General features: G+C 34.4%; 1 protein-coding gene across 4 annotated transcripts in view; it reads left to right on the top strand.

Moving 5' to 3' along the window:
• The window catches only part of SEPTIN7 (septin 7), a 110,194-nt gene that overhangs the window by 43,338 nt on the left and 40,441 nt on the right, over nt 1-26,415 (top strand). For all 4 annotated transcript variants that reach the window (XM_037837068.1, XM_037837067.1, XM_037837070.1 and 1 more), the window contains 3 exons: nt 9,809-9,915; nt 21,286-21,386; nt 22,263-22,397. In XM_037837068.1, the coding sequence (XP_037692996.1) occupies nt 9,809-9,915; nt 21,286-21,386; nt 22,263-22,397 (343 nt within the window). The remainder of the gene's footprint in view (nt 1-9,808; nt 9,916-21,285; nt 21,387-22,262; nt 22,398-26,415) is intronic.

Raw genomic sequence — 26,415 nt, forward strand, 5'->3', positions numbered from 1 at the left:
TGAATTATTTTTCCACTTAAGTAATATAATACTATTATTTACATAGTATTAGCTTATTTGTATCTTTGTTAGTTATAGCTATATATTAAGGTAAAATAATTTACCAAAGAATTGTACAGTATAGAGTAGATTAGCAATTCTCAGAGTATGTGTCATGTATTGGGTGTTAATTGATACTTTAGGGGGTTGGAGGAAATGATCTAGGTGATCTAGGACTGCAAAGCTGAGAAGATGCTGGGCTAAACAAAGATAAGCAAGTATCTTTACTGCAGGACTTCTTGGAGCCTTTATATTATAAATCCTAAAGGGCCTGTGGAAACCTAATTTGAAAGTCCTATTATAAATAATTATTGGTATGACTTTCTAAGAAACTTTATAAACAAATACTTCATGAAGATTTTATTAATATTCCTGAGTGATGATGAAATGTAAATGGGTTTTTCATCCTCAGATATAAGAAGGTTATGGGCTATTTTAATCTGTTTATAATGTTATATGTACATGCATAATATTACAAACTAGTTGGTTACTCATTTTATTTTACAATCTTTGTAAAGTATGTAACACCTTAAATTATAAGTATTAGAATATTTTGTTTTAATAAGGACAGAAAAAAAACTTGTAAATCCAAGAATTTCCCCTTTTATAAAGTCCTGTAAAATAAGGAAATAATGAATTTGTTACAGAATAATAGACAGGACATTTCAAAGCCAAATTAAATGTAAAGTAAACATTAATTTGGATTAATCAACAGATGGTTCACAGTTAAGAATATAAATTGTTACAGTTAGATATTCTGTTTATATTTTCTTAAATAATTTTTTTCTTAAGCTAGGAAGTCTCATTTTGCACTTTGTTGTCCTTGAATGCTTCCTAAAGAATACAGAGGTCAACTTGATTTATGTTGTTTGCATTAATTCTGTATTTAAGTAGATTGATTACAGTTCTCTATTATTTCATATTAACTACACTACTGCTGTCTCTTTGGTAAAGCCAATGATCAAGAATTGGTTTCATTTCTAAGTCACTGTGACAGTGTTAGGACAAGGCTGCTTTATTCAATCTTGTAATTACAAGATACCTGGTAGTTTGGTATGGAAGTAAAAATTATTCTATTAAATGTAAGTAGAAATTAACAATTTAATGCCCAAACTCAGGTAGAGCCTCACTACTTTCAACATTCCTTTTATTTGTATTTTGAAGCCATACCCTTTAATGTCATTATGCTGCCAGTCTTCACCCTTCTACCCTGTTCCCTAGTCTCAAATACTTATTTTTTTCTTGCTGCCGTCTACTTCACCTTTGACTCTTAATCTTAATAGTTGTCCTGGAGTCTTCACACACATCCCATCCCCACCCCCCTACCCAGGAGAAAACATGAATGGTAAGCAAATACCTTTCTTTGCAACTACCCATTATTAATTCATATAGTAATTACTTATCGGTTGTGTCAGAGCATGGTTCTATTAAGATCACTTATTCCTCTCAGTAACCCTCTGATGTAGGGACTACTATTATCTTCATTTTATAGATGGTGACACTGAGCCACAGAACTTGTGATTTGCCATAGAACTTGTGATTTGCCCCTGGTCCCAAAACAAGTTTATCAGTGGCACAGTGATGAGAGATTTCACAGAAATTTTGAGCTCTAGTGGACTGCCGTAAGCTAAGCTATGCCCTACACTTTTCCAGAGTTAAACAGCTATTTTCCTTACAATTAGAGGTATTCTGGAAAAAAAAAGTTTGCAACGACTTGGATTAAGGGTATGTGGTACATCGGGAAGCATAGAGAAGTTTGGAATTCACTTTATTTACACCTTTGGGGTGCTTCTGAGGAAAAAGTTCTGGAGAATAGGAATTTTTCAAACTTCTTCCTTAAAATTTTCCAGATGCTGTATTTTATACTTTGCAACCAAGTAAAAGGACTACTCAGTCATTAAAAAACAGCTTGTATTTTTAGAGATCCCATATCAGTCAGTGTCATACCAGACACAATGATTTGTAGGTTGACTTTGCTTAGAGGAAATAAACTTGATTGTATGAGGCTTACTTGAATGGCATTTTGGTAACTTCTATAATGTGATAATAGAATCACTAAAATAAAACAATAGCCTACTAATATCTCATTTATATGAACTTAAGTTTTGACTAATACTGCTTTAGAAAAAAGTTCACTGAATCAGAATAATATTACTGGAAGAAATGTACATCTATCATTATGTCTTTTCAGAGGTGCTCTCTTTTTCTTTTTACTCTAACTGCTAATGAGATTTGGTGATTTGAATCTGGTATAGAGGTAGGATTCGATGCTGAGGATAGATAAAGAATACTTAATCAGAAGAGATTAAGCTGTTGAACTTGCACTTTTTCTTCTACTTCCTCTAAATTTTTAATTACTTTGGCATTTACTTTTCCCACTTGAAGCACTTCATGCTATTGCAGTAAAAGTTGTGGGCCTGCTCTAATTCTTGACTCAGGGTCAGGAAAAAGAGGCAGGTCAGCTTATTTCTTTGGCCTGCTTAAAGTCTATGTAGTAAAGTGTTGTGTTTAAGCTTTGCCAGCCAGGTTGAGATATAGTTCTGTTATTTGCTAGAGATATGTGTCCTTGACAAGTTACCTGATGTCTCACAACTTTTGCTTACTCATCTATGAAACTGGATAAAGAATCTTTATATAGTTTTGTGATGACTAAAGAATTTGAAAGCATGTAATGCTTAGCTCAGGATCTGTCTTATAGTTCGTGTTGAGTAAAATTGTTAGGTATTACAGTTAACGAAGATGTTGCTAAACTATCCCATGTCAGATATGGTCCAACCTAGTTAACCAGATAAGGAAAGTACTTGGGAATTTGGGGGCAGAGGCATAATCGATAAATGAGAGTGGGTATTTGGAGAGGCAGTAGAACATGAGTCTGGAGTTTGGCTGCCTGGTGCCAGAGACTGGCTGTACCATTTAGTAGCCTGGTAACAGTGGGCAAAGTATTTTACCTCTTTGAGCCCAAGTTTTTGTCTTAAAATGGGAATTATGATAGTGGTATCTCTATCATAGAGTTATAAAGATAATCAATGCTTGTGAAGTACTGGCACACATGAGATCTAAAAGTGTTTTAGCTCTCATTGTCATTGTCATCATCTGTCTCTGAGACTTGTAGTGCTGGGGTATTTGGAGATTGAGAATTTGGAGAATGCCAGTCCCAACCCCTCCAGGGACATGTATGTGTCAGTGTCTGGAGAGGTTTTTGGTTGTCACAACTGGTATGGGAGGGGGTTGCTACTAGCATCTAGGACAGAGATGCAGTCAGCATTCTACAATGTATAGGACAGACCCCCCCCCCCCAAAAAAAAAAAAAAAAAGAAAGAAATAACAAAGAGTTGTCTGGTCCCAAAATGTCAACAGTGCTGTGATTGAGAAACCTTATAAGCCAGCCTTATTGCCAGCACCTGCATTAGTATGGGCCTGATCCTTCCTTTTCATTTACTCTTTACTTTCTTACTGGGGTCAGTACTCATTTTTCCCTAACATTATTTTCATACAGGATCGCAATAATCTTAATCATATTTACAATGTCTGTTCTGAGGCATTGTTCTTCTTGACTTCTTTGTAGTATAACATATCATCAATTCCTTTAGAAGAAACTTTGCCATTAAAAATTATGTAATTCATATTTATTGCAGAAAAACTGATATGTAAAGAGGGAAAATTGAAGTGACCAATAGTCTTCCCACTTAGAAATAACCACAATTAGAAACTTGATATGTTCCCTTTCAGATCCTCTCCCTAAAAAAAGATTATAAAAATGACTACTTTTATTTTTAGAAATTTAAATTCTAAAGACATTTAGTAAAATAGTGAAGTTCCTTTTTCTCCCTTCTTCAGTTTGTCTCCCTTCTCTAGAGATAAGCATTATATATTGGTACAAGTCTTCTGGCATTCTCTCTGTGATTTTATAAACACCAGGCATTCCCATGTAGATTTTATTTTTTATAAAGTATGCTTTATGCTGTAGATGCTGACCTGTGAATATTTTCCCCGTCATGTAATATATTGCACATTTTCATGTCAGTACATAAAGAGCTACCTTATTCTTAGCATTTACATGGTATTCCATAGTATATATTTACCATCATTTATACAGCCTGTTATTGATGGACATGGATGTTCACAGTTACAAACAGTGCTTAGATAATTTCTTATATTTTTATGTACACATGTAAATATTTTTGTAACGTACATTTCTAGAAGTGAAACTGAAGGCTCAAAAGGCATGTACATTTACATTTTGATAGACTGCCAAACTGTTCTTCAGAAAACCTGTGCCAGTTTACGGTTTCACCAAAAGCAATTCTGAAGGTTGATTTATTTTCTTTGGACTTACTCAGTTTGAGCTGAAGCTTAGGGTTTTTTATTTGCTCTGTTTTTCTGTTTTTAATAAAAGCATTTAAGGACAAGTATTTCTCTATCAGTTTATCCCTTAGATTTTCATATGCAGTACTCATTTTCATATTTAGGTAGTCTTGACCTAGGAATTGAAGAGAAATTGTTTTATATCTAAGTGGGCAGATGGATATGAGATTCTTTTGTTGTTAATTTCTTATTTCATTCCATTGTGGTCAGAGAATGTGATCTGTAGATTTCTGTTTTTTTCAGTATTGATTGATTTTCTTTGTAGCCTCATATGATCAGCTTATGTAAATTAGACCATAGGTGTTTTTAAAGTATGTTTACTGTATTTTTGCATATATAGTTGACAAATATTAATTCTTCATAACCCCTCTATTTTTTAACCACTTGATTTATTAGTATCTTAGAGGCAGTCATTCACTATGGATGTTCTGTTAACTTCTCATTGTTTTAGGCTTTTGCTTTATATTTTAAAAATTTTTGTTTTTTAAAATTCCTGCCTCTGTCATATCAAGCCTTTGAAATAAATCAAAGTAAAGTTTGTATAAGAGAGACAAAAGTAATGGATTCTAAAGAAATGGCAAAAACTTAACACCCAATTCCCTCCTTAGATCGATGCATTTGTAATAATATTATGATAGTATGTTATGTGGTGCATTAATATTCATGACAAGCATATCTTCTTATTGTCTTGTTTGTGTTCTGAATTCTCCTTTGTCTTGCTAGAATGTGACCTTGAGGGTTTTTTGTTAGTTTACATTTGCTTGGCTTGCTTGTTGTATCGTTGGGATTAAATTTGACCATAATTATCAGAACCTTAAAACAACAGCGCCTGAACAAGATAGACGTTTATTCTTATTGTTTTAAAATGCAGAGTTGAATAGTCCCAAAGTGATGCCTCTGCTTTTTGAAGTTCTCAGGGTCCTTGTTACCTTTTTGTTGTTACACACAGTCCTAGATGGCTAATTCAGCTCTAGGCATTATGCTTGCATTCCAGCCAGCACGGAGAAGAAAAGAGTAAGGGATCTTCACTAGCTTTAAAGAACATTCCAAGAAATAGCAACATGGCTCAGACTCTGGAGATTTATGTCACTGGGAAACTTTTCTTGAGCCATGAGTCTGTCACCTTGCCTCTCTGAAGTGCTTCTGGGCATATCCCCTATATTATGTTTGAATAAATTGGTAAATATAGGTTACTCCCAAAAGAGTAGTTAGTTCTCTGAGTGTGTGTATGTAGAGAGAGGGATAAAAATATTGTTTTCAAATCTTTGTATCTTGTACAGAGGAACAAATATGTGCACTTGTATGTAAATATATATCTATTTTTTTAATTGATCTATGCCTGTTTTAAGATTCTTACCCATTTTTAAATTGACTTTTAAAACTGATAAGGCCAGGCTAAAGTTTTTTAGTGACTTTTAACTCTTTCCATTCTATATTGGTATAGAACTGTTGGCTTTTAGTTCTGAAAGGGACCTTAAATTCAAAACATCTTAATTCTAATTCATCCTGTTCCTTCCTGTATTTTCCTGTATTCCTAATCTCATTAAATATCACAGAAATAATACTATTTATTGAGTATTTACTATGTACCAGGCATTGTACTGATGTTTCACATGCAGGTTCTAAACATAGCTCTGGGGTTCCCTTTCAGGTCACCAATGAGAGCATCCCCTCCCTCCTTTAAGAGGTAATAGAAAGCCTCAGTATTCCTTTTTCCAGCCATAGGTTCACTCCTCTACTGTCATCTCTATGTTCCCCTTTACGTCCTCATTCCCTACTTAGCCGCCCCACCAACCTTTCCACTATTTCCTCTGAATCTCCCATTCTATGTTCAACACATTCTCTTACGCTGAATTCTCAATTGCTTCTTGGTACATTCCTTCCACTTACTTGCCTGAATGAAACTTGGCCCTTTGAGGACCATTCTTCCTATAGCTTATAACTCTACAAAGGGTCAGCTTTGTTCTCTTATCTTCTGAACCTCAAAGTGGGGAGATGTTCTTCCTTGTTTCTGCTCCAAGTTTTATTAAAATCTCCTTTTCTTTCAGGCACTGCAAATTGGAAAGAAATAGGAATCACTTTTCTCAAGAAAACTTGTTCTAAAAGTAAATTGGCATGTTCTAAACTATTTCTTTGATTTGGCTCATCTAGTTGAAGTTTGAATCTGAGGGAAGAAGTGTTTTGATCTTTGTGTTTCCTTGAGTCTAAGATATGATCTATGAAATATGTAATCAAATTTGATTTGGGGCAGGTAAGAAATAGTACAGCAAATGAACATTTTGACTATAAGAGACAGTTGTTTTGAGAAGTGTTGATGGGGGAAAATACATCTCAGAATTGAGGGAACTGAACAGTTGTTCCTCTAGAATTCTGTTAATGAGAGTTTTACATTGCCCGTAGAGTCAACTTAGAAATAATAAATACAAGCCTCAATGTGGAGATGAGAACTAAAGTAACACTTATTACCTTTCAGCAATGTTGAATTTGATTCTGAAATCATCTTTTCCTTGGCCAAATTATGCTTTATATTTTCTGTAGTGTTAATTTTGATACAGATCACTCAATTAGTGTGCTCATGGTTCACATTGTAAATTAGTCTAGAAGAATATAAAATAGAGAATATATGAAACATGAAATATGAAAATATTACCCTTTAAATTGCAGGCTAGCTACTACTTTCCACACACTCACCAGTTTACTGTAACATTTTTCATCTTCCATAACTATTGATAAAGTTTCTTGAAATAATTTAGTACAGCTTGATTTTTAAATGTATTTACAAATCCCCCCCCACACAGTTCATTGACACCATTTTTAAGTGTACACCTCACAAGTATTAATTGCATTCACAATCTTGTGCTACCATCACCACTATCCATTACCAAGAATTTTTCATGACCCCAAGCAGAAACTATAACCTATTAAGCAGTTATTTCCTATTATTAGTCCCTGATATCCTCTACTCTTCTTTCTCTCTCTATGAATTTTCTAATCCTACATAAGCAAGTAGAATCATACAATATTTATCCTCTTTTGTTTGGCTTATTTCATTCAACATAATGATTTCATGGTTCATTGATGTTGTAGCACATATCAATACTTCATTTTTTGGGAATAACATTCTATTGTAGGTATATACCACATTCTGTTTACCCATTCATCTGTCAGTAGACACCTGTTTGCTCTTGTGAATAATGCTGCTATGAACATCAGCTTGTTTGCAAATATCTGCCAAAGTTTCTTTTTTCAGTTCTTTTTGGTATATACCTAGAAGTGGAATTGCCAGATCAAGTGATAATTCTGTTTAACTTTTTTGAGGACCTGCCAAACTGTTTTCCTCAGCAGCGGCACCATTTTACATTTTCACCAGCAATGCACAAGGGTTCCTATTTCTCCATGTCCTCACCATCCCTTGTTATTTTCCACTTTTTATTCCTTTAAACTTTTTTATTTTGAAATAATTTCAAACTTAGGGGACAGTTGCAAAAATAATACAAAACCCATAGAGAAAACGCCAACATACCCTTACACACACTATCAATTTTAACATTTTGCCACATTAGCCATATTGTTCTATCTATCTGTCTTGCTTTCTTTCTAACTAGTTTTTAAAATAATAGCCATCCTAGTGGGTATTAATGGTATCTCATGGTTTTGATTTGCATATCCCGGATGACTCATGATACTGAGCATCTTTTCTTGTGCTTATTGGCCATTTGTTTATCTTCTTTAAAGAAATGTTACTAGTCCTTTGCCCATTTTTAAATTGAGTTGTCTTTTTGTTGTTGATTTGTAGGACTTATTTATATATTCTGGATGTTAAATCCTTACCAAATCTAAGATTCCCAAATAGCTTCTCCTGAAGGTAGTCTTTTTACTTTCTTGATAATGTTCTTTGATGCACATAAGTTTTTAGTTGTGATCATTTCCAATATATCCATTTTTGTTGTTATTGCTTGTGCTTTTGGTGTCATATCTATGAATTCATTGCCAAATCCAAGGTCATGAAGGTTTTCCCCTATATTTTCTTCCAAGAGTTTTATGGTCTTAGCTCTGAGGTTTAGGTCCTTGATTCATTTTGAGTTAACTTTTGAATAAGAGGTGAGGAAGGGGTCCAAGTTCATTCTTTAGCATGTGGATATCTAGTCCCAGCAAAATTTAAAGAGACTGTTCTTTCCCCACTGAATGGTTTTGGTGCCCTTGTCAAAAATAATTTTGTAAGTACCAAGATTTTTATGTATATGCTTCTAGAAGAAAATATTGTAGATATTTCTGATTACCCCTAAATGCTTGGCTTTTATTCTAATATTTCCTTCTTCATTCGAGAGATAAGAATTAAGAAAGAAGCAGACATGGAGAATCTGTAACTTAATTTCCCATGACTTTTAGAAGTTCTGGAATCTTTACATTTAGAACAAAGTGTCTCATCCCATCAATCAAAGGAGTATACCCAGACCACCTAGAAAAGGATCTCACCTCTTTTGAGAGTTGTTGTAGAAGGAACTCAGCCTAGAGATAGAAATAGGAGTAGGAATGTAAATATTGTAACATTGAGGATTTATGCTAAAGATGCCTATTAAACTAAGTGAATTATCAACAGTAATTAAATACTTTTAACCTGTGCCTAATTGATTGATAATTATAATTTGTAATTTATTTTAACCTTGTATTGTAATGTATACCTTGAAGCTATTCATGTTTTGGTAAAAGTTAACAGTATACTTGGTATGTGTACTAGGCTAGACATGAAGGGTAAAAGAAGAATATGTGATCATAGAAAATGTGCTCAAACTTCCTCCATTCCAACCTGTTACTTCAAACAGTGGCACTATAAAAAGTAACTGCCTAAGTTTTTTCCAATCTGGTTTATGGAGAGGTACCTGTTAAAGTGATTTGCATATGGATAGGTAAATTGGGAAGTATTTTATGTGTTTCCAAGTTTTAGATGAGGAGCACTGTGATTTATTTTTCTTCTTTGTACCACCAGGCTTTCATAGCTGTGTGATGGCTTTCTTTGGTCATTCATTATTGTCTAATTCATTATTGTTTAATAAAGATTTACACTTTTTCTCTGAAGCAGCAATATGTAATCCAGCTAGGATGAATGGCTTTGGTCTCTAGGAATTACTGTTAAAAATGGAGATTATTTTATGAGAGACCTTACTTTTAAAGAACATCAGATGGCAGAATTGTGAAACTGAAAGGAATCCATGGAAACATGATTCTACCCCTCTTATTTGATAGTTATGAAAATGAGGGCAAAGAAGTTATTCTAATAGTGGGTCTTTATTTCCTAACCATGTCCCACCAAGAAGTGCTCATATAAAGCAAGTTCCAGCAGGGTTGAATGTTTATGGTGGGTAAAGTGGCTAGGTTTAACAGATTTTTTTCCTTTTCCTTTTAGGTGAATCTGGATTGGGAAAGTCAACGTTAATCAACTCATTATTTCTCACAGATTTGTATTCTCCAGAGTATCCAGGTCCTTCCCATAGAATAAAAAAGACTGTACAGGTATGTATATTAGTATTGTTAATTGATGATGAAGCTGGAGTAATGTTAACACAGACAAAACACGTGCTGTCACTTTTATTATGCTTATCTAGGTTGCAGATTTGGTTTCATCCTATTTGTAAAGAGGTAAACAGAACTGTTCATAAAATAAAAGCAGACGGTTTTTTAAGGAGAAGTATAGATAATCAGAGAAACATATCCTGATCAGAACCTTCCAAATTTGTCTTCAGGAAACACCTAGAGATAACATTGTGATATTGTAATAATGTCCTTAGAATTATGCTGTCCAGTATGGTAGCCACTAGCCACATATGGCTATTTTTAAGTTTAAATCAATTGAATTAAATGAAGTTAAAAATTCAGTCTTTCAGTTGGCACTACCCTCATTTCAAGTAAACTTCATGAACCAACCTCACCTAGCTTCAAACATTCCTTCTGCAGCTTCCCTACCTCTCTCAGCCTTCATAGAATTGAAGAGAGTTATAGCCTTCCTCTGGATTAGGCAATGTTGTAGCTGGTTTGATCTTCTATCCAGACCACTAAAACTTTCTCTGTATCAGCAATAAGGCATTTTGCTTTCTCATCATTTGTATATCCACTGGAGTAGCACTTTCAATTTCCTTCAAGAACTTTTCCTTTTCATACATAACTTGGCTAATTGTTTGGCACAAGAGGCCTGGCTTTCAGCCTATCTTGGCTTTCAACCTATCTTGGCATTAAGTCACTATACTTAATCATTTCTAGCTTTTGATTTCAAATGAGAAACGTGTGACTCTTCCTTTCACTTGAACACTTAGAGGCCACTGTAGAGTTACTACTTGGCCTAATTTCAGTATTGTTGAGTCTCAGGGAATAGCGAGGCCCAAGGAAGGGGAGAGAGACTGGGAATGGCCAGTTGGTGGGGCAGTCAGAACACACACAATATTGACAATTAAGTTCAGTGTCTTAGGGCATGGTTTGTGGCACCCCCAAACAATTACAGTAACATCAAAGATCAATGATTACAGATCACTACAATAGATTTAATAATATTGAAAAAGTTTGAAATATTGCAAGAATTACCAAAATGTGACCCAGAGACACAAAATGACCACATGCTGTTGGAAAAATGGCACTGATAGAATTGCTCAACACAGGGTTGCCACAGATCTTCAGTGTATAAACAAAAACATGCAATATCTGTGAAGTGCAACAAAATCTGTGACGTACAACAAAACGAGGTATGCCTGTAAGTGTTTTAGAGAATTTTTTAAAATTTAGAAGCTTGGAATATATGAATATTGATTACAATGCACAGATAACGTTATGTAAACTTTACACAGTATGGATGTTCTTGGTGTGTTTCCTTACATATTGTTTAGAATTTTTCTTCTTTTTAAGATTTTAAGTGTCCAAATTACTCATACTCCTCATTTCCTGGTATGCTATCATGAGTTCATGCAAAGGTCCCACCCCCATCTTTATATGACTCCCACATCCCTATTCCCCATACACATCTATAAATATATATTCTTGGGTACATATGAATCTTTGAAATATGTGTACTGCTTTGTCTGTGATTTCAATTATGTACTATTTAGTACTACACAGTTGATCTCTTTTCCTTTCATTTTGCATTTATTCATTTATTATTTATTTGTTCATTTACTGGAGAAGTTTTAGGTTTTGTAGAAAAATCATGCAGAAAATACATAGTTGCCATATACCCCCTTCACATGCACAATTTACCTTATTATTAACACTTTGCATTATTGTGGTGACCTTGTTTGAAGTGATGAAACAATATTACTGTAATTAATTATACCATTGGCCATAGTCCATAGTTTACATTAGGGTTAACTGTTTGTCTTGTACAATGTATGGGATTTTTTTGTTGTTGTTGTTAAATGTTAAATATTCTAGTAACATATATACAACCTAAAGTATCCCCTTTAACCACATTCAAGTATATAATTCAGTGGTGTTAATTATATTCCCAATATTGGGCTACCATCACCACCATTCAGTACCAAAACTTTTCCATCACTCCAACTACAGACTCTGAAACAATTAAGCATTAATTCCTCATTGCTTACCCACACCCCAACCCCTGGTAACCTGTATTCTAGTTACTGACTCTGAATTTTCCTTTTCTGGTTATTTCATATCATTGAGATCTTACAACATATATCTTTTTGTCTCTGGATTATTTTCACTCAGCATGTTGTTTATCCATGTCGTTGCATGTACCAGAATGTCATTCCTTTCTTTGGCTGAATAATATTCCATTGTATGTATGTACCATATTTTGTTTATCCGTTTGCCTGTTGACGGATACTTGGGTTGCTTCTTCCTTTTGGCAACTGTGAATAATGCTGCTATGAACATTGGCATGCAAAAAGCTATATGACTCCCTCCTCTCAGTTCTCTTGGGTATATACCTAGAAGTGCAATTGCCAAGTCATATGCTAATTCTATACTGAACTTTCTGAGAAACTGCCAAACTGTTTTCCATAGCAGCCACACCGTTTTACATTCCACCAACAATGACTGAGTATTCCTATCTTTCTACAGACACTCCAACATATGTTATATTCTGTTTCTTTTTTATAGTAGCCATTCTAGTGGGTAGTTTTGATTCGCATTTCCCTAATGACTAATGCTGACGAGCATTTTTTTTTTCATGTGCTTATGGGCTAATTCTATACTTTCTCTGGAGATATGTCTATTCACATCTTTTGTTGATTTTTAAATTAGTCTTTTTGTTGTTGAGTTTTAGGATTTCTGTATACATTCATATATTTTAGGTATTAAACCCTGATCAGATATGTAGTTTCCAAATACTTTCTCCCAGTCTGTAGGTGTTTTGTTTTGTTTTGTTTGGGGTTTTTTTGTTTTTGTTTTTGTTTTTGGTAGTTTTTCTTTTTACTTTAATGATAAAGTCCTTTGATGCTCAAAAGTTTTTAATTTTGATGAGGTCCCATTTATCTATTTTTTCTTTTGTTGGTTGTGCTTTTGGTATCAAGGCTTAAGAAACTTGTTGCCTAACACAAGGTCCTGAAGATCCTTCCCTATATTTTTCTCACGGAGTTTTACAGTTTGGGTGGTTTTTTTTTTTTTTTTTTTTAATCCATTTTGATTTAATTTTTGTGTTTAGCATGCTATAGGGGTCCACTTTCATTCTTCTACATATGGATATCCAGTCTTCCCAGCACCATTTGTTGAAGATACTATTCTTTCCCTATTGAGTGGACTTGGCACCCTTGTCAAAAATCACTTGGTAATGGATGTGAAGGTTTATTTCTAAACTCTCACATCACTTCCATTGGTCTATGTCTGTCCTTTGCCAGTACCACACCATTTTGATTACTGTAGCTTCGTAGTAAGTACTAAAATTGGGAAACATGAGTCTTCCAATGTCATTGTTCTTTCACAAGATGGTTTTAGCTATTTGAGACCCCTTATTCAGTATAAATTTGGTGGATTGGTGTTCCCATTTCTGCAAGGAAGGCTGTTTAAATTTTGATTAGGATTGCATTGAATCTGTAAATCCCTTTGGGTAGAATTCACACCTTAACAATATTTAATCTTTCAGTTCATTAATATAATTGTCCTTCCATTTGTTGAGGTTTTCTTTGATTTCATGAACAAAATTTTGTAGTTTTTAATGTACAAGTCCTTTACATTGTTGGTTAAGTTTATTCCTAGATATTTGATTCTTTTAGTTGCAGTTTTTAAAACTGATTTTCTCTTCAGCTTGTTCATTACTAGAGTATAGAAACCCTAGTTATTTTTGCCTGTTGATCTTATACCCTGCCACTTTGCTGAACTCATTTTTTAATGCAGTTTAAGATATATTCACATGTCATATAAACCATCCGAAGTATACAATCACTGGCTCACAGTATCATCCCCTAGTTGTGTGTACATCCCCATGATCAATTTTAGAACATTTCCATGACTCCAGAAAAGAAAGAAATAAAAAAGAAACCCCAAATCCTCCCATACCCTTTATCACTCCCTTTTATTGACCCATAGTATTGGTGTGGTACATGTGTTACTGTTGATGAGAGAGTATTAAAATATTACAGTTAACTATAGTCAATAGCTTCCAAAAGGTACACTTTTCCCCATATATCCCTTTATTATTAACTCCTTGTAATAGTGCCATACATTTGCTCTAGTTCATGAGGGAACATTTTTTACATTTGTACAGTTAATCATGGACATTGTCCATCACAAGATTCACTGTTGTACATTCCCATGTTTTAACTTCGAACTTTCCTTCTGGTGACACACATGACTCTAAACTTCCCCTTTCTACCACATTTACACACCATTCAGCACTGTTAATAATTCTCACAATAACGTGCTATCATCACCTCTGTCTACTTCCAGACATTCAAGTTCAACCTAGTTAAACATTCTATACATATTAAACAACCACTCCCCATTTTTTAGCCTCATCCTATATCCTGGTAACTATTATATTTTATGTTTTTTGTCTGTGAGTTTATATATTATGATTAGTTCATTTCAGTGAGATCATACAATATTTGTCCTTTTGTATCTGACTTATTTCACTTAACAGTATGTCCTCAAGGTTCATCTATATTGTTCCATGCTTCAGGACTTCATTCCTCCTTACTGCTGAACTATATTCCATTGTATGTATATACCACATTTTGTTTATCACTTCATCTGTTGATGGACACTTGTGTTGTTTCCATCTTTTGGCAATTATGAATAATGCTGCTGTGAATATTAGTGTGCAAACAGCTGTTCGTGTCCCTGCTCTCAGATCTTCTGGGTATATCCTGAGTAGGGGTATTGCCAGGTCATAAGACAACTCTATACTTAGCTTCCTGAGGAACCACCAAACCGTCCTCCACAGCGGCTGTACCATTTTATATTCCCACAAGCGTGAATAAGTGTTCCTATTTGTCCACATTCTCTCCAACGCTCATAGGCCTCTTATCCTTCCAAATAAAATTAACAATTAGCTTTTCCATTTCTGCAAAGTAGTCTTTTGGAATTTTGACTGGTATTTCATTGAATCTGTAGGTGAATTTGGGTAGAATTGACATCTTAATGACACTTAGTCTTCCACTCCACAGACACAGAATGTCTTTTCATTTATTCAGATCTTTGATCTCTTTTAGCAATGTTTGTAGTTTTCTGGGTACAAGTCCTTTACATCCTTGGCTAAGTTTATTCCTAGATATTTGATTTTTTTAGGTGCTATTGTAAATGGAATGTTCTCTTGATTACCTCCTCAGCTAGCTCATTGCTAGTGTATAAAAACACTTGATTTTTGCAGGTTGATTTTATATCCTGCCACTTTGCTGAACTCATTTATTAGCCTCAAGTAGCTCTGCTATTGGTTTTTCTGGATTTTTGTAAATATAGGATCATGTCATCTGCAAATAGTGACAGTTTTACCTCTTCTTTTCCTTTTTGGATGCCTTTTAATTTTTTCTTGCCTAATTGCTCTGGCTAGAACTTCTAGCACAATATTGAATAGCACATGGTGACAGTGGGCATCATTGTCTTATTCCTGATCTTACAGTCTCTCACCACTGAGTATAATAATGAAGGAGTTTCTTCTGCCATTTTGCTATTTGGTTTTTGTTTGTCATACTTTTTTCATCCCTCAATTCCTCTGTTAATGACTAATTTTATATTTATTTGATTTTTTTGTAGTATACCATTTTGAGTCCCTTCTCATTTCCTTCTATATGAATTTTTCATATAATTCCTTTGTGGTTACCATGGGGCTTAAATTTAACATCCTAAATCTTTGAAGCAATCACATTTGGTTTGATACCATCTTAACTTCAATAGCATACATGAACATTGTTCCTGTACCCTTCCATTCCTCCACCTTTTTGTTCTACTTGTTATAAATTATATCTATATATTTTATGTCTGAAACCATAGATTAGTCATTACTCTCTACACATTTGTATTTTAGAATCTGTACTTAAAAAAAAGTGGAGTTACATAACAAAAAATGCAGTAGTGTAGTATTGGCATTTATAATTACCTTTATATTGACTTTTACTAGAGGTCTTTCTCTATTTTGCCATTGGCCTTTCCTTTCCATCTGAATTACTCTATTATTGCTCATAGGGCAGGCCTAGTGGTGACAAACTCCCTCAGCTTTCAGGTTTTTTTTTTGGGAGGGGGGAGTCTTAATCATTCCCTCATTTTTAAAACATAGTCTTGCCGGATATAAAATTATTTTCTGGCAATTCTTTTCTTTCAACACTTAAAAATATTTTATCCCACTGCCTTCTTGCCTCCATGGTTTCTGATGAAAAATCAACACTTAGCTTACTGGGATAAGCTTGTATATAACTTATTGCTTTTCTTTTGCAGCTTTCAGACTTCTTTCCTTGTCCTTGGCATTGAACAGTTTGACTACTATGTTGCTGGACCTGTTTCTATTCAATTTTATCCTCTTTGGGGTTCACTGGGTTCTGGAATGTGAATATTCGTGTTTTTTATTAAATTTAGGAAGTTTTCTGTCATTATTTCTTTGAATATTCTTTATGTTCCTTTCTTTCTTCTAGAATTCCCATAATGCATATTGGTAAGTATGATGGTGTCCCACAGGTCTCTTAGGCTTTGTCCGCTTTTTAAATTTCTTTTATCTTTCCAGAAGCTTTCTAGCCAAAATCATTTCAGTTGTCTTGGCTTCTAGTCCACTGATTCTTTCTTCTGCAGCTCTAAACTGCTGTTGAAACTCTCTAGAGAATTTAGATAGTGTGCCAGTGAAAATTTTAATTTCGGACAAATCTCTCCTCCTTTATATACTGGAAGCAGTTTGAAGAGCATCTGAACTCTTAATGCCTGCTTACCCTGGAAAGAACATGACATGTTTGGGCAGGGCCCAGGTCATTCACCCTAGTTAGAGAATAAAATGTAATCATCTTTTTACAGTTGGCTGATTCCTCACCAAGCCCAGTAGAGTAGCAATTGATCTGCTGTAGAAAGCTCATAAATTCTCTCAGTGCAGAGGAATAGTCAGCAGTGAATAGTCAGCCCTGATGTATTAGGCCAGTAGAAACATAAAATCCTAAATTTTAAAAGGCATATGTCTATAAATTCCTTGATCCTGAAGGCTTGTGGAAAATTCCCAGCTGTCAAAAAAAAAAAAAAAAAAAAAAAAAAAGCTTCTTCTCTGATATGGCAGAATGGGAAGTAAAATGTAAAGTGATATGGCAGAATGGGAAGTAAAATGTCAAGGTCACGATGTCATTGTCTCCTCTCTTGATATTGTTGATTACAAGAGACTTGTATCTTAAAGGGAAAATACCTCACATTCACAGTCTTGTATACAATATTTTATGTACGGTAACTTTTATTTTATACTTTTGTTGCGTCTGAAAATATAAAAATCATATTTTATATGTCAACAAAAGGTTACCAACTATCCTTTTTGGGTGAAAGACTGCCCTTTATTCTGAGATTAAGTTCATTTGAATTTTCTCTTTACTAAATCCAATTAAGAGAATTCTTTTGTGAAATGATACAGATAGATTTTTTTCCTGTTCTTAGTTCTATGTTGATTCCTTAAATTTTATTTTTGTTGGTCTATGAAATCTTAAACTCTGTAAATCACTATTGTATCTTAAGTGGGTATAGAAGTTTTGGAGGTCAGGAAGGGTGAAAACAATGGATCCTGTCCCTGGAATCACGTGCTTAAAGACTCTTTGAAACACTTCTATAGAGCCCAATTAGGACTCTTGTTAATGTTGGTCCAGTTTTGGTAATTTTTAAAGCACTCATTCACAGAACTGACATTTGAATACTTGTTTTGTATCAAGCTTTGGGATTACAATGATGATGGACACAGTCACAGTTCTCTAGGTTCTTACAGTCAAGTGCTGGATATAGACAAACAATTATGATTTAATGAGAAATATGCTCTTTAAGGTGCTATTGACATCTTGGCAAGATAGATTTTAGTGAAGTGATAGGGATGGGAGGGCAAGACAGCATTGGATTGAGAAATGAGACGGAAATGAGGCAGGGAAGATAAGTGGTGGCTATGAAGAAATGGATATGAGAGGGAATAACTAGAGGTGAGTGTAGGGTCTGAAAAAGTTTTTGGATTTTGTTTCCAAAAGAGATTTGAGGATGTTTATATTTCTGGGGAGTCTGTTCCAAAGAGATGAGAGGTTGAAGATATAAGGGAAATAAACAGTTGTCAGTGAGACTCTATAATGGAAAGTGATCAGATTCCCAGTATGGATTGAGCTACTGGCTTTAGGAAGAAAGAGAATTATTCCAGTGAACAGGTGGAAGGTTCAGTGCTGATTCATACAAATTGGAGATGCTCTCATCTTTGAAGGAGAGGTGAGGTACTCTGCTGAGCATGGTGGCTGAGACAGTAGAATGGAGGGCTTGGGAAGATGACTAAAGGTTTGAAATAGCCATACTGGGAAATGGGAGAGGCATGAGATGAGACTAGGGAGCACATAAAAGGATGAATCAGGCAGCAGGGAAATTCTTGTTGAAGGTCATGATTTTAAAGTGTAGGGATAGAAAGTTGGGGTTAATCCAGAATCGGATCTGAGCTGGAAAGTAAAAGAAATAAAGGGCTTGGGAGAGTTGGGCAAGGTACTTTGAGGTCTTAGTATAAGGGGGCAGAGGATGAGGTTTATTGGTTTAGAGTGGAAATCAGAGTTGGTGTCTTTGGATGAATTTTCTTCTCAATAAACTAGTTCTGGAACTTGATGAGGAGCAAGTAGTCATTAGGCATAACTATCCTGCCATTGGTCATTGCCTCTTTCAGTTTTATGCAGAACATGGCACATTTAAGGTAATGTTTGTCTTTTGAACAATTAAATAGTCAAAATAGATAGTACTTGTGTTTGAGCTAAGCAGATTATATCAGGTTGTTCAAGTCTCTTCCAAGCCTTGATCATAATGCCACCTGCTGAGGACATATAGGTAGGGATGAGCTCTTGGCAGAAAATTTTAATCATTACCTCAAAATTACGTAAAGCTAAGTAACACCAGAAACAGGATCAATTTATATTGAGGTGCCTAAATTTATCTATCTCAGCAAATAACTGTTAAATGTGAGATTAGAAAAGTTTAGTGTATTTAGCAGTCTTCAGGTAATAATCTAATAACAAATGTTGAAGGTTTGTACCTGCCCCCTCACAGACTGAAAAACTGAACAGTATTAGAAAGAGTGCCTTAGATTTCCAGGATCTAGGAAGCCAACACCATGAAATTAATTATACATAAATAATAAAATGAGTTTTAGTGTTATTGTTTTTTTCCTTTTTTGGGGAGAAACAGTTAAAAATGCCATTGATTCATTCCTTCAGATTAAATTTTGCATTTAATCTTAGAGAACACTGAGTGATGCCATAAAATATGCTGATGTGACCTGCCTAAGTAAAGTGCATGGGAAAAATGACCATTTGGAATAGATTTGTTAAGAACAGTTTGAAATTCCTGGACTTGAACCATTTGTTTTCCATGGATCCCATGAGGATACTTGTGAAACCAGATGATAGGATACAGTTGGATCCTATGAATGGCATTAGCTTACAGTTATGTTTTCTGGATTTCTTCCATGTGTTGCTCACTGCTTTCTGTTTGACCATGTATGGATACAGACATTCCACATGCCAAAGAGGAAAAGAAGCTTTATAAATAGTCTTTAAAGGATATAAAATAAGATCTTCATTAACAAGTTAATAACAATTAAGTCATTGAACTGAGGGGTGTTTTTTATTTCAGCAAGGGAATATCTTAAAATTTAAGCTGTTAACGATGTGTGATAAGCATACAGTGTATTACTAAAGGTAGAAATGGCCTTTCTTTTAGTACAAAGGGGGCCAGAAATGGTTTGGAGTAAAATTGGGAGATGAGTCATGTAGATCAGTTATATTTTTATATCAGTTTTTAATATACACTAAAGTCATTTAAAAATTATTAGATAACGGGTATAATTACAGTAGGACTTCATTTTACATGACCAGTATGTTCTCAGACCCTTCCTTTAAGGTGAAAATCACGCATATAAGCAAACCCCATTATTTAACAAGTATTTCTTTTACAACCATACCTATCAAACATGGGTTAAATAAGGCAAATAAACGTTCTAGTAACAAGTAAACAAAATTAATCATAGAAATATTTGTTAAAATTTTAATTCTTTCTTGCATGCACACAAGTGCACCCCAACAGTCTGCCTGCCCCAAGGTTTCTAAGCCCCTCTCCCAGAGGAAAAAAGTTGGCATGGTGTTTATGAGTGGGCAGGTGGTGTTGCCTAGAGACCCTGGCTAGTTCAGTGTTTTGCTTCCTCCATGCTCCCACCCCACCACTGCCACACTCCTTAACCCTATATAGGGCACACATAATAGTAAACCCCATTATTTAATAAGTATTTCTATTATATGAACATACCTATCACACATTTTTTTCAATAGGGCAAATAAACACTCTAGTAACAAGTAAACAAAATCATAGAAATGATTTTTTAAAATTTTAATTCTCTGTTTCTGCCTTTATTTTTTTTTCGATTGCTAATCGCATATACCTGAATTCGTGTGTGTTGAGTTTACGTAAAACTACGTCCTTCTGTACTTTGGATATTTGTGCTTCAGATATGGCTACCACAAATGTGTGACCAGTTTTTATGAAGGAAATGAATTCAAGATATATTGAGAAATTACATTTGACCAAACTGTCCTTTGCCTAGAGGACTTCCAGATAAATAAAATGTGAACTTCTAAGCAAGATAAGTTTTGTGGGGTTTTTTTTTCCCAGTTTTTTCACTGTCTGGACCTTTGCTGATTGCATTGGCCAGAACATGCAAGTATTATGTTTGAGAAGAGAATTGGATATTTGCCATAACATAAACACAAATATAAATAATTACAGCCGGGCTGAGTAATTGGTTTGGACCAAACTAGATGGAGTTAGTCCAGGAAAACATTTACTATAAATGGTAGGTTAGATGTGGTTATCTGATTAATCATGTTTGATCTCTACGAATTACTGAATTAATCAGACACATTGTTTATTTGTATTAGTAGATGTGCATTCAGTTTCTATAAGTATTAGCATCAGAGTTATTACTATTTTATCAGTCCCTGTTTCCTCCCTTATACCAAGATTGAACCATAAATCCAGGATGCATTTGCTAAAAGATTGGTATACTCTTTACATATATGTTTGTTTTTAAAAATTATCCAGAATTTCTGATGCCCAAAATACAATGAAATGTGGTGGTTGGTAGATTTAGTTTGAGAAAAGCTTCCCAATTGGTTTTAATACACATTTGTCTCCCTACTTCTTACCTTTGTTGGAAACCAACAGTGTCATATATGATACTAATGTCTGCACCAATGATTCTTATAGGTGGAACAATCCAAAGTTTTAATCAAAGAAGGTGGTGTTCAGTTGCTGCTCACAATAGTTGATACCCCGGGATTTGGAGATGCAGTGGATAATAGTAATTGGTAAGAAGAAATCTGTCCTCAGTGCTTTCCAGTGCATTTAGTGGGGGAGAGGGAGTGGTTACACTTTTTCTGCTTAACATTATAAAACTTTTCATCCTAGCAAAGGTAACTGAACTTTCAGTGGTATGAATTGGGTTTATGTACCAACTATGCCACATACTAAAAATGTTGCTTAACTTCTTTGAACCCATTTCTTTTCCTATAAATGGAGATATTACCTGTCATTATTTTAAAGACAATCCTAAAAAAACATATAGCTAAGATGTAAGAACTCTCATTATCAGAAATTTTAAACTTTTCATTCTCAACTTAGTCATTTGTGCAAATTATTTTCAGTCATCCTAATTTAAACCTCATTTTTTAGATTTTTAGTTTTCCATAAATCAGTAGTGTAGAAAAACCCCATGAAATTCTAATCAGAAGTAATAAACTTACTATCTTAAAAATATCGCATTTATTTTTCTTTGACTTGCCCTTTTTTTAAGGAAATTTTCTGCTAACTCTTACTTAAAACACCTAATTAAATTTATTGTGAGGTTTTTGAATTGTTTAAAGTAATCTTTTCATTTGAAATGTAAAACTCTTTGGATATAATTTCATATTATACAAAGTATCTTACTAGCATTGAAATACTTAATTCAGATTATGTGCTAATAATAATTGTAGTAGCAGTGTTTTAACTCTTAAGTGATTCTTTTTGTTTTCCACTGGGACAGTTTAGAAATAATGAACCAAGATTGACTATTTCTTCAGTCAGTATGTAGAATAGTTTATTTAAAGATACTTATTACAATTATTGCCCTTTAACAGAGTCATCAGTTGTAAATTCTTATGTTGAAATGGAAACTAATTGTTTTATTTATCTGCATTCTGTAGCTGGCAGCCTGTCATCGACTACATTGATAGTAAATTTGAGGACTACCTAAATGCAGAATCTCGAGTGAACAGACGACAAATGCCTGACAACAGGGTGCAGTGCTGTTTATATTTCATTGCTCCCTCAGGACATGGGTCAGTACCTTGATGCTTCTGATACCTTCTCTTTATTTACTATTAGTCGACATGCATATTTTAGTAATCCTTATCTCTGTGAAGTACATGTATTATATCAAATGTAAAGTCCAAAATCCCATGTAAAAATGACTTGTAAAAAAACTTTTAAACTGCTAGGCAAACAAGCAATGATTTTATTCTCCTAGTTTCTCATGCCTAAGGATTTTACCACCTGCTTCATGGGAAGAACAGTGTTTCCATTATGAGGTTTGAATGTGGCTAGTTGAGCTCTCACCAGATAAGAAGTAGCAACCATAACAATTATCTTACACATATTTTAAGAAAACACCAGAGATGTTATTTGCTCTAAGTCTGATAGAAGAAGGTAAAAAAAAAAGAAAAAAAAAATGGTAAGTACAAATGTTCTCATGTGCTTTTCCTTCCTTTAACTGTTTGACCTCTGCCTCTTCTTAGCTCTCACAGTCACATTGTTACATATCATACAATCAGTACTAATCTACTACTTATAAGTGCTAAGATCTGTTTGTTAGTATAGCCAACCTGTATTCCCTTATTTTGTTTTTTTTGTACTTTCTAGGTCATTTTGATTAGATATATGTCATCATCAGCTGCAGATGTTTCTAATTAATCTTCAGTCTTTTTATTTGGGTAAATGACTCAGCGTAATTCAGCCACCTAATGAATGTACCTCCACCATATCTCTACCAAAAGGAACTGAACTATTAAGTAGCTTCAGAGTAGTAACACTGATTAAATAACATTGTCATCTAAGATTCAAATTATAGTAGTGTAAACCAGTTCCTTTATAAGAATACCTTTCCTATTTTCTTCTTCTCCCTCCATCTTTTCCCAACATAGGCTGGGGCCCATTACCACCTGGCTGAACAGGGAGACTGAATTATATAGTTTACCATTTACCATTTTTGCACTGTTAGTTGAAGTGGTGAAAATGTTTCTTTTATTTCTAATGTTTCTTTAATTTCTACTGTTTCTGATATTCTTCCATAATGTTCGCAGAAGTTCACATATTTAAAACACTAAACTGACCCATTGTACAGGGCTCAAAAAAAAGTAATAAAAACACAACAAAAATTAATTTCCATCATGATAGTGTGAAGAGTTCTGCTGACCAGCTCCCCAGTGTAACTGATGGAAATTATTTTAAAAATAAAACAAAACAACCCTTTGAAGCCCTTGGAAATGGTCTTGAAGGCAAACAGCAAATGAAGCTGCAAATGCCTATATTAAAAAAAGAAGATTTCAAGTTAATAACTTAACCTTCAACCTTAAGACAATGGACAAAGAAGGTTAAACTTACAGTAAGGAGAAGGAAGGAAATAATGATTAGAGCAGAAATTAATGAGAGAAAGAAGAGAAGAACAATAGAGAAAGTCAACAAAACCAAAAGCTGGTTCTTTGAAAAATCAACAAAATTGACAAACCTTTAGCTAGTTTCACGAAGAAACAAGGAAAGAAGACTCAAATTACTAGAATCAGAAATTAAAGCAGGGACATTACAACTGAACTTAAGGGGAAAAAAGGACTTTAAAGGAATACTATGAACGACTGTACATCAACACAAACTTCCAAAACTGGCTTAAGAAGAAACAGACAATCTGAGTGAACCTATAACATGTGAAGAAATTGAATCAGTACTCAAAAAACTCAAGAAAATCAAAGTAGATCAAAAAGAAAAGCCCAGGCCCAGATGGCTTTACCACTTAATTCTACAAAATATTCAAAGAAGAATTAATATCAGTTATTTACAAACAATTCTAAAAAAAAAAAAAACAGAAAAGGAAGGAACACATCCCAACTTATTCTAAGAGATCATATACCACATTTTATTTATCCACTCATCTGTTGAAGGACATTTGGGTTGTTTCCATCTCTTGGCAATTGTGAATAATGCTGCTGTGAACACTGGCATGCAGATATCTGTTCGTGTCACTGCCTTCAGATCTTCTGGGTGTATACCAAGAAGTGCAATTGCTGGATCAAAGGTAACTCTGTATCTGTTTTCTAAGGAACTGCTAGACTGTCTTCCAGAGTGGGTGAACCATTATACAGTCCCACCAACAGTGAATAAGAGTTCCAATTTCTCCACATCCTCTTCAGCATTTGTAGTTTCCTGTTTGTTTAATGGCAGCCATTCTTATTGGTGTGAGATGGTATCTCACTGTGGTCTTAATTTGCATCTCTCTAATAGCTAGTGAAACTGAACATTTTTTCATTTGTTTTTTGGCTATTTGTATTTCCTCTTCAGAGAACTCTCTTCATATCTTTTGCCCGTGTTATAATTGGGCTGTCTGTACTATTGTCATTAAGTTGTAGGACTTCTTTATATATGCAGGATATCAGTCTTTTGTCAGATACATGGTTTCCAAAAATTTTTTCCCCATTAGAGTTGGCTGCCTCTTCATGTTTTTGACAAACTCCTTTGAGGTACAGAAACTTCTAAGTTTGAGGAGTTCCCATTTATCTATTTTTTCCTTTGTTGCTTGTGCTTTGGGTGTAAGGTCTAGGAAGTGAGCTCCTAATACAAGATTTTGAAGCTGTCTCCCTGTATTATCTTCTAGAAGTTTTATGGTACTCTTTTATATTGAGGTCTTTGATCCACTTTGAGTTAATCTTTGTGTAGGGTGTGAGGTAGGGGCCCTGTGTCATTCTTTTGGATATGGATATCCAACTCTCCCAGCCCCATTTGTTGAAAAGACTGTTAGGTCCCAGTTCATTGGCTTTGGGGGCCCTATCAAAGATCAGTTGGCTGTAGATCTGGGGGTCTATCTCCAAATTCTCAATTCGATTCCATTGATCGATATACCTATCTTTGTGCCAGTACCATGCTGTTTTCACTACTGTGGCTTTATAGGAAACTTCATTCAGGGAGTGTAAGTCCTCCCACTTTGTTTTTCTTTTTTAGAGTGTCTTTAGCAATTCGAGGCATCTTCCCTTTCCAAATAAATTTGACAACTAGCTTTTCCAAGTCTGCAAAGTAGTTGTTTCAATTTTGATTGGAATTGCATTGAATTTGTAGATGAGTTTGGGTAGAATTGGCATCTTAATGACATTTAGCCTTCCTATCATGAACATGGAGTATTTTTCCATCTTTTAAGGTCCCTTTCTATTTCTTTTAGTCGAGTTATGTAGTTTTCTTTGTATAGGTCTTTTATATCTTTGGTTAAGTTTATTCCTAGGTACTTGATTTTTTTAGTTGCTATTGAAAATGGTATCTCTTTCTTGTGTCTCTTCACTTCTTTCATTTCTAGCATATAGAAACATTACTGACTTATGTGCATTAATCTTGTATCCTGCTACTTTGTTAAATTTGTTTATTAGCTCCAGTAGCTGTATCATCAATTTCTCAGGGTTTTCCAGATATAAGATCATATCATCTGCAAATAATGACAGTTTTACTTCTTCCTTTCCAATTTGGATGCCTTTTATTTCTTTGTCTTACCAGATTGCCCTGGCTAGCACTTCTAGCACAATGTTGAATAACGGTGGTGACAGTGGGCATCCTTGTCTCATTCCTGATCTTAGAGGGAAGGCTTTCAGTCTCTCACCATTGAGTACTGTGCTGGCTGTGGGTTTTTCATATATGCTCTTTATTATATTGAGGAAGTTTTCTTAAATTCCTACCTTTTAAAGTGTTTTTATCAAAAAGCAATGATGGATTTTGTTGAATGCTTTTTCAGCATCTGTTGAGAAGATCATTTGATTTTTCTCTTTTGATTTGTCAATGTGTTGTATTACATTGATTGATTTTCTTACGTTGAACCATCCTTGCATGCCTGAAACGAACCCCACTTGGTCATGGTGTATGATTTTTTTAATGTGTCTTTGGATTCGATTTGGAAGTATTTTGTTAAGTTCTGCATCTATATTCATTAGGGGGATTGGCCTATAGTTTTCCTTTTTTGTGGCATCTTGGCCTGGTTTTGGTATTAGATTGATGTTAGCTTCATAAAATGTGTTAGGTAGTGTTCCATTTTCTTCAATTTTTTGAAAGAGT

The sequence above is a fragment of the Choloepus didactylus genome, chromosome 5, assembly GCF_015220235.1.
Source record: "Choloepus didactylus isolate mChoDid1 chromosome 5, mChoDid1.pri, whole genome shotgun sequence".
NCBI lineage: Eukaryota > Metazoa > Chordata > Mammalia > Pilosa > Megalonychidae > Choloepus > Choloepus didactylus.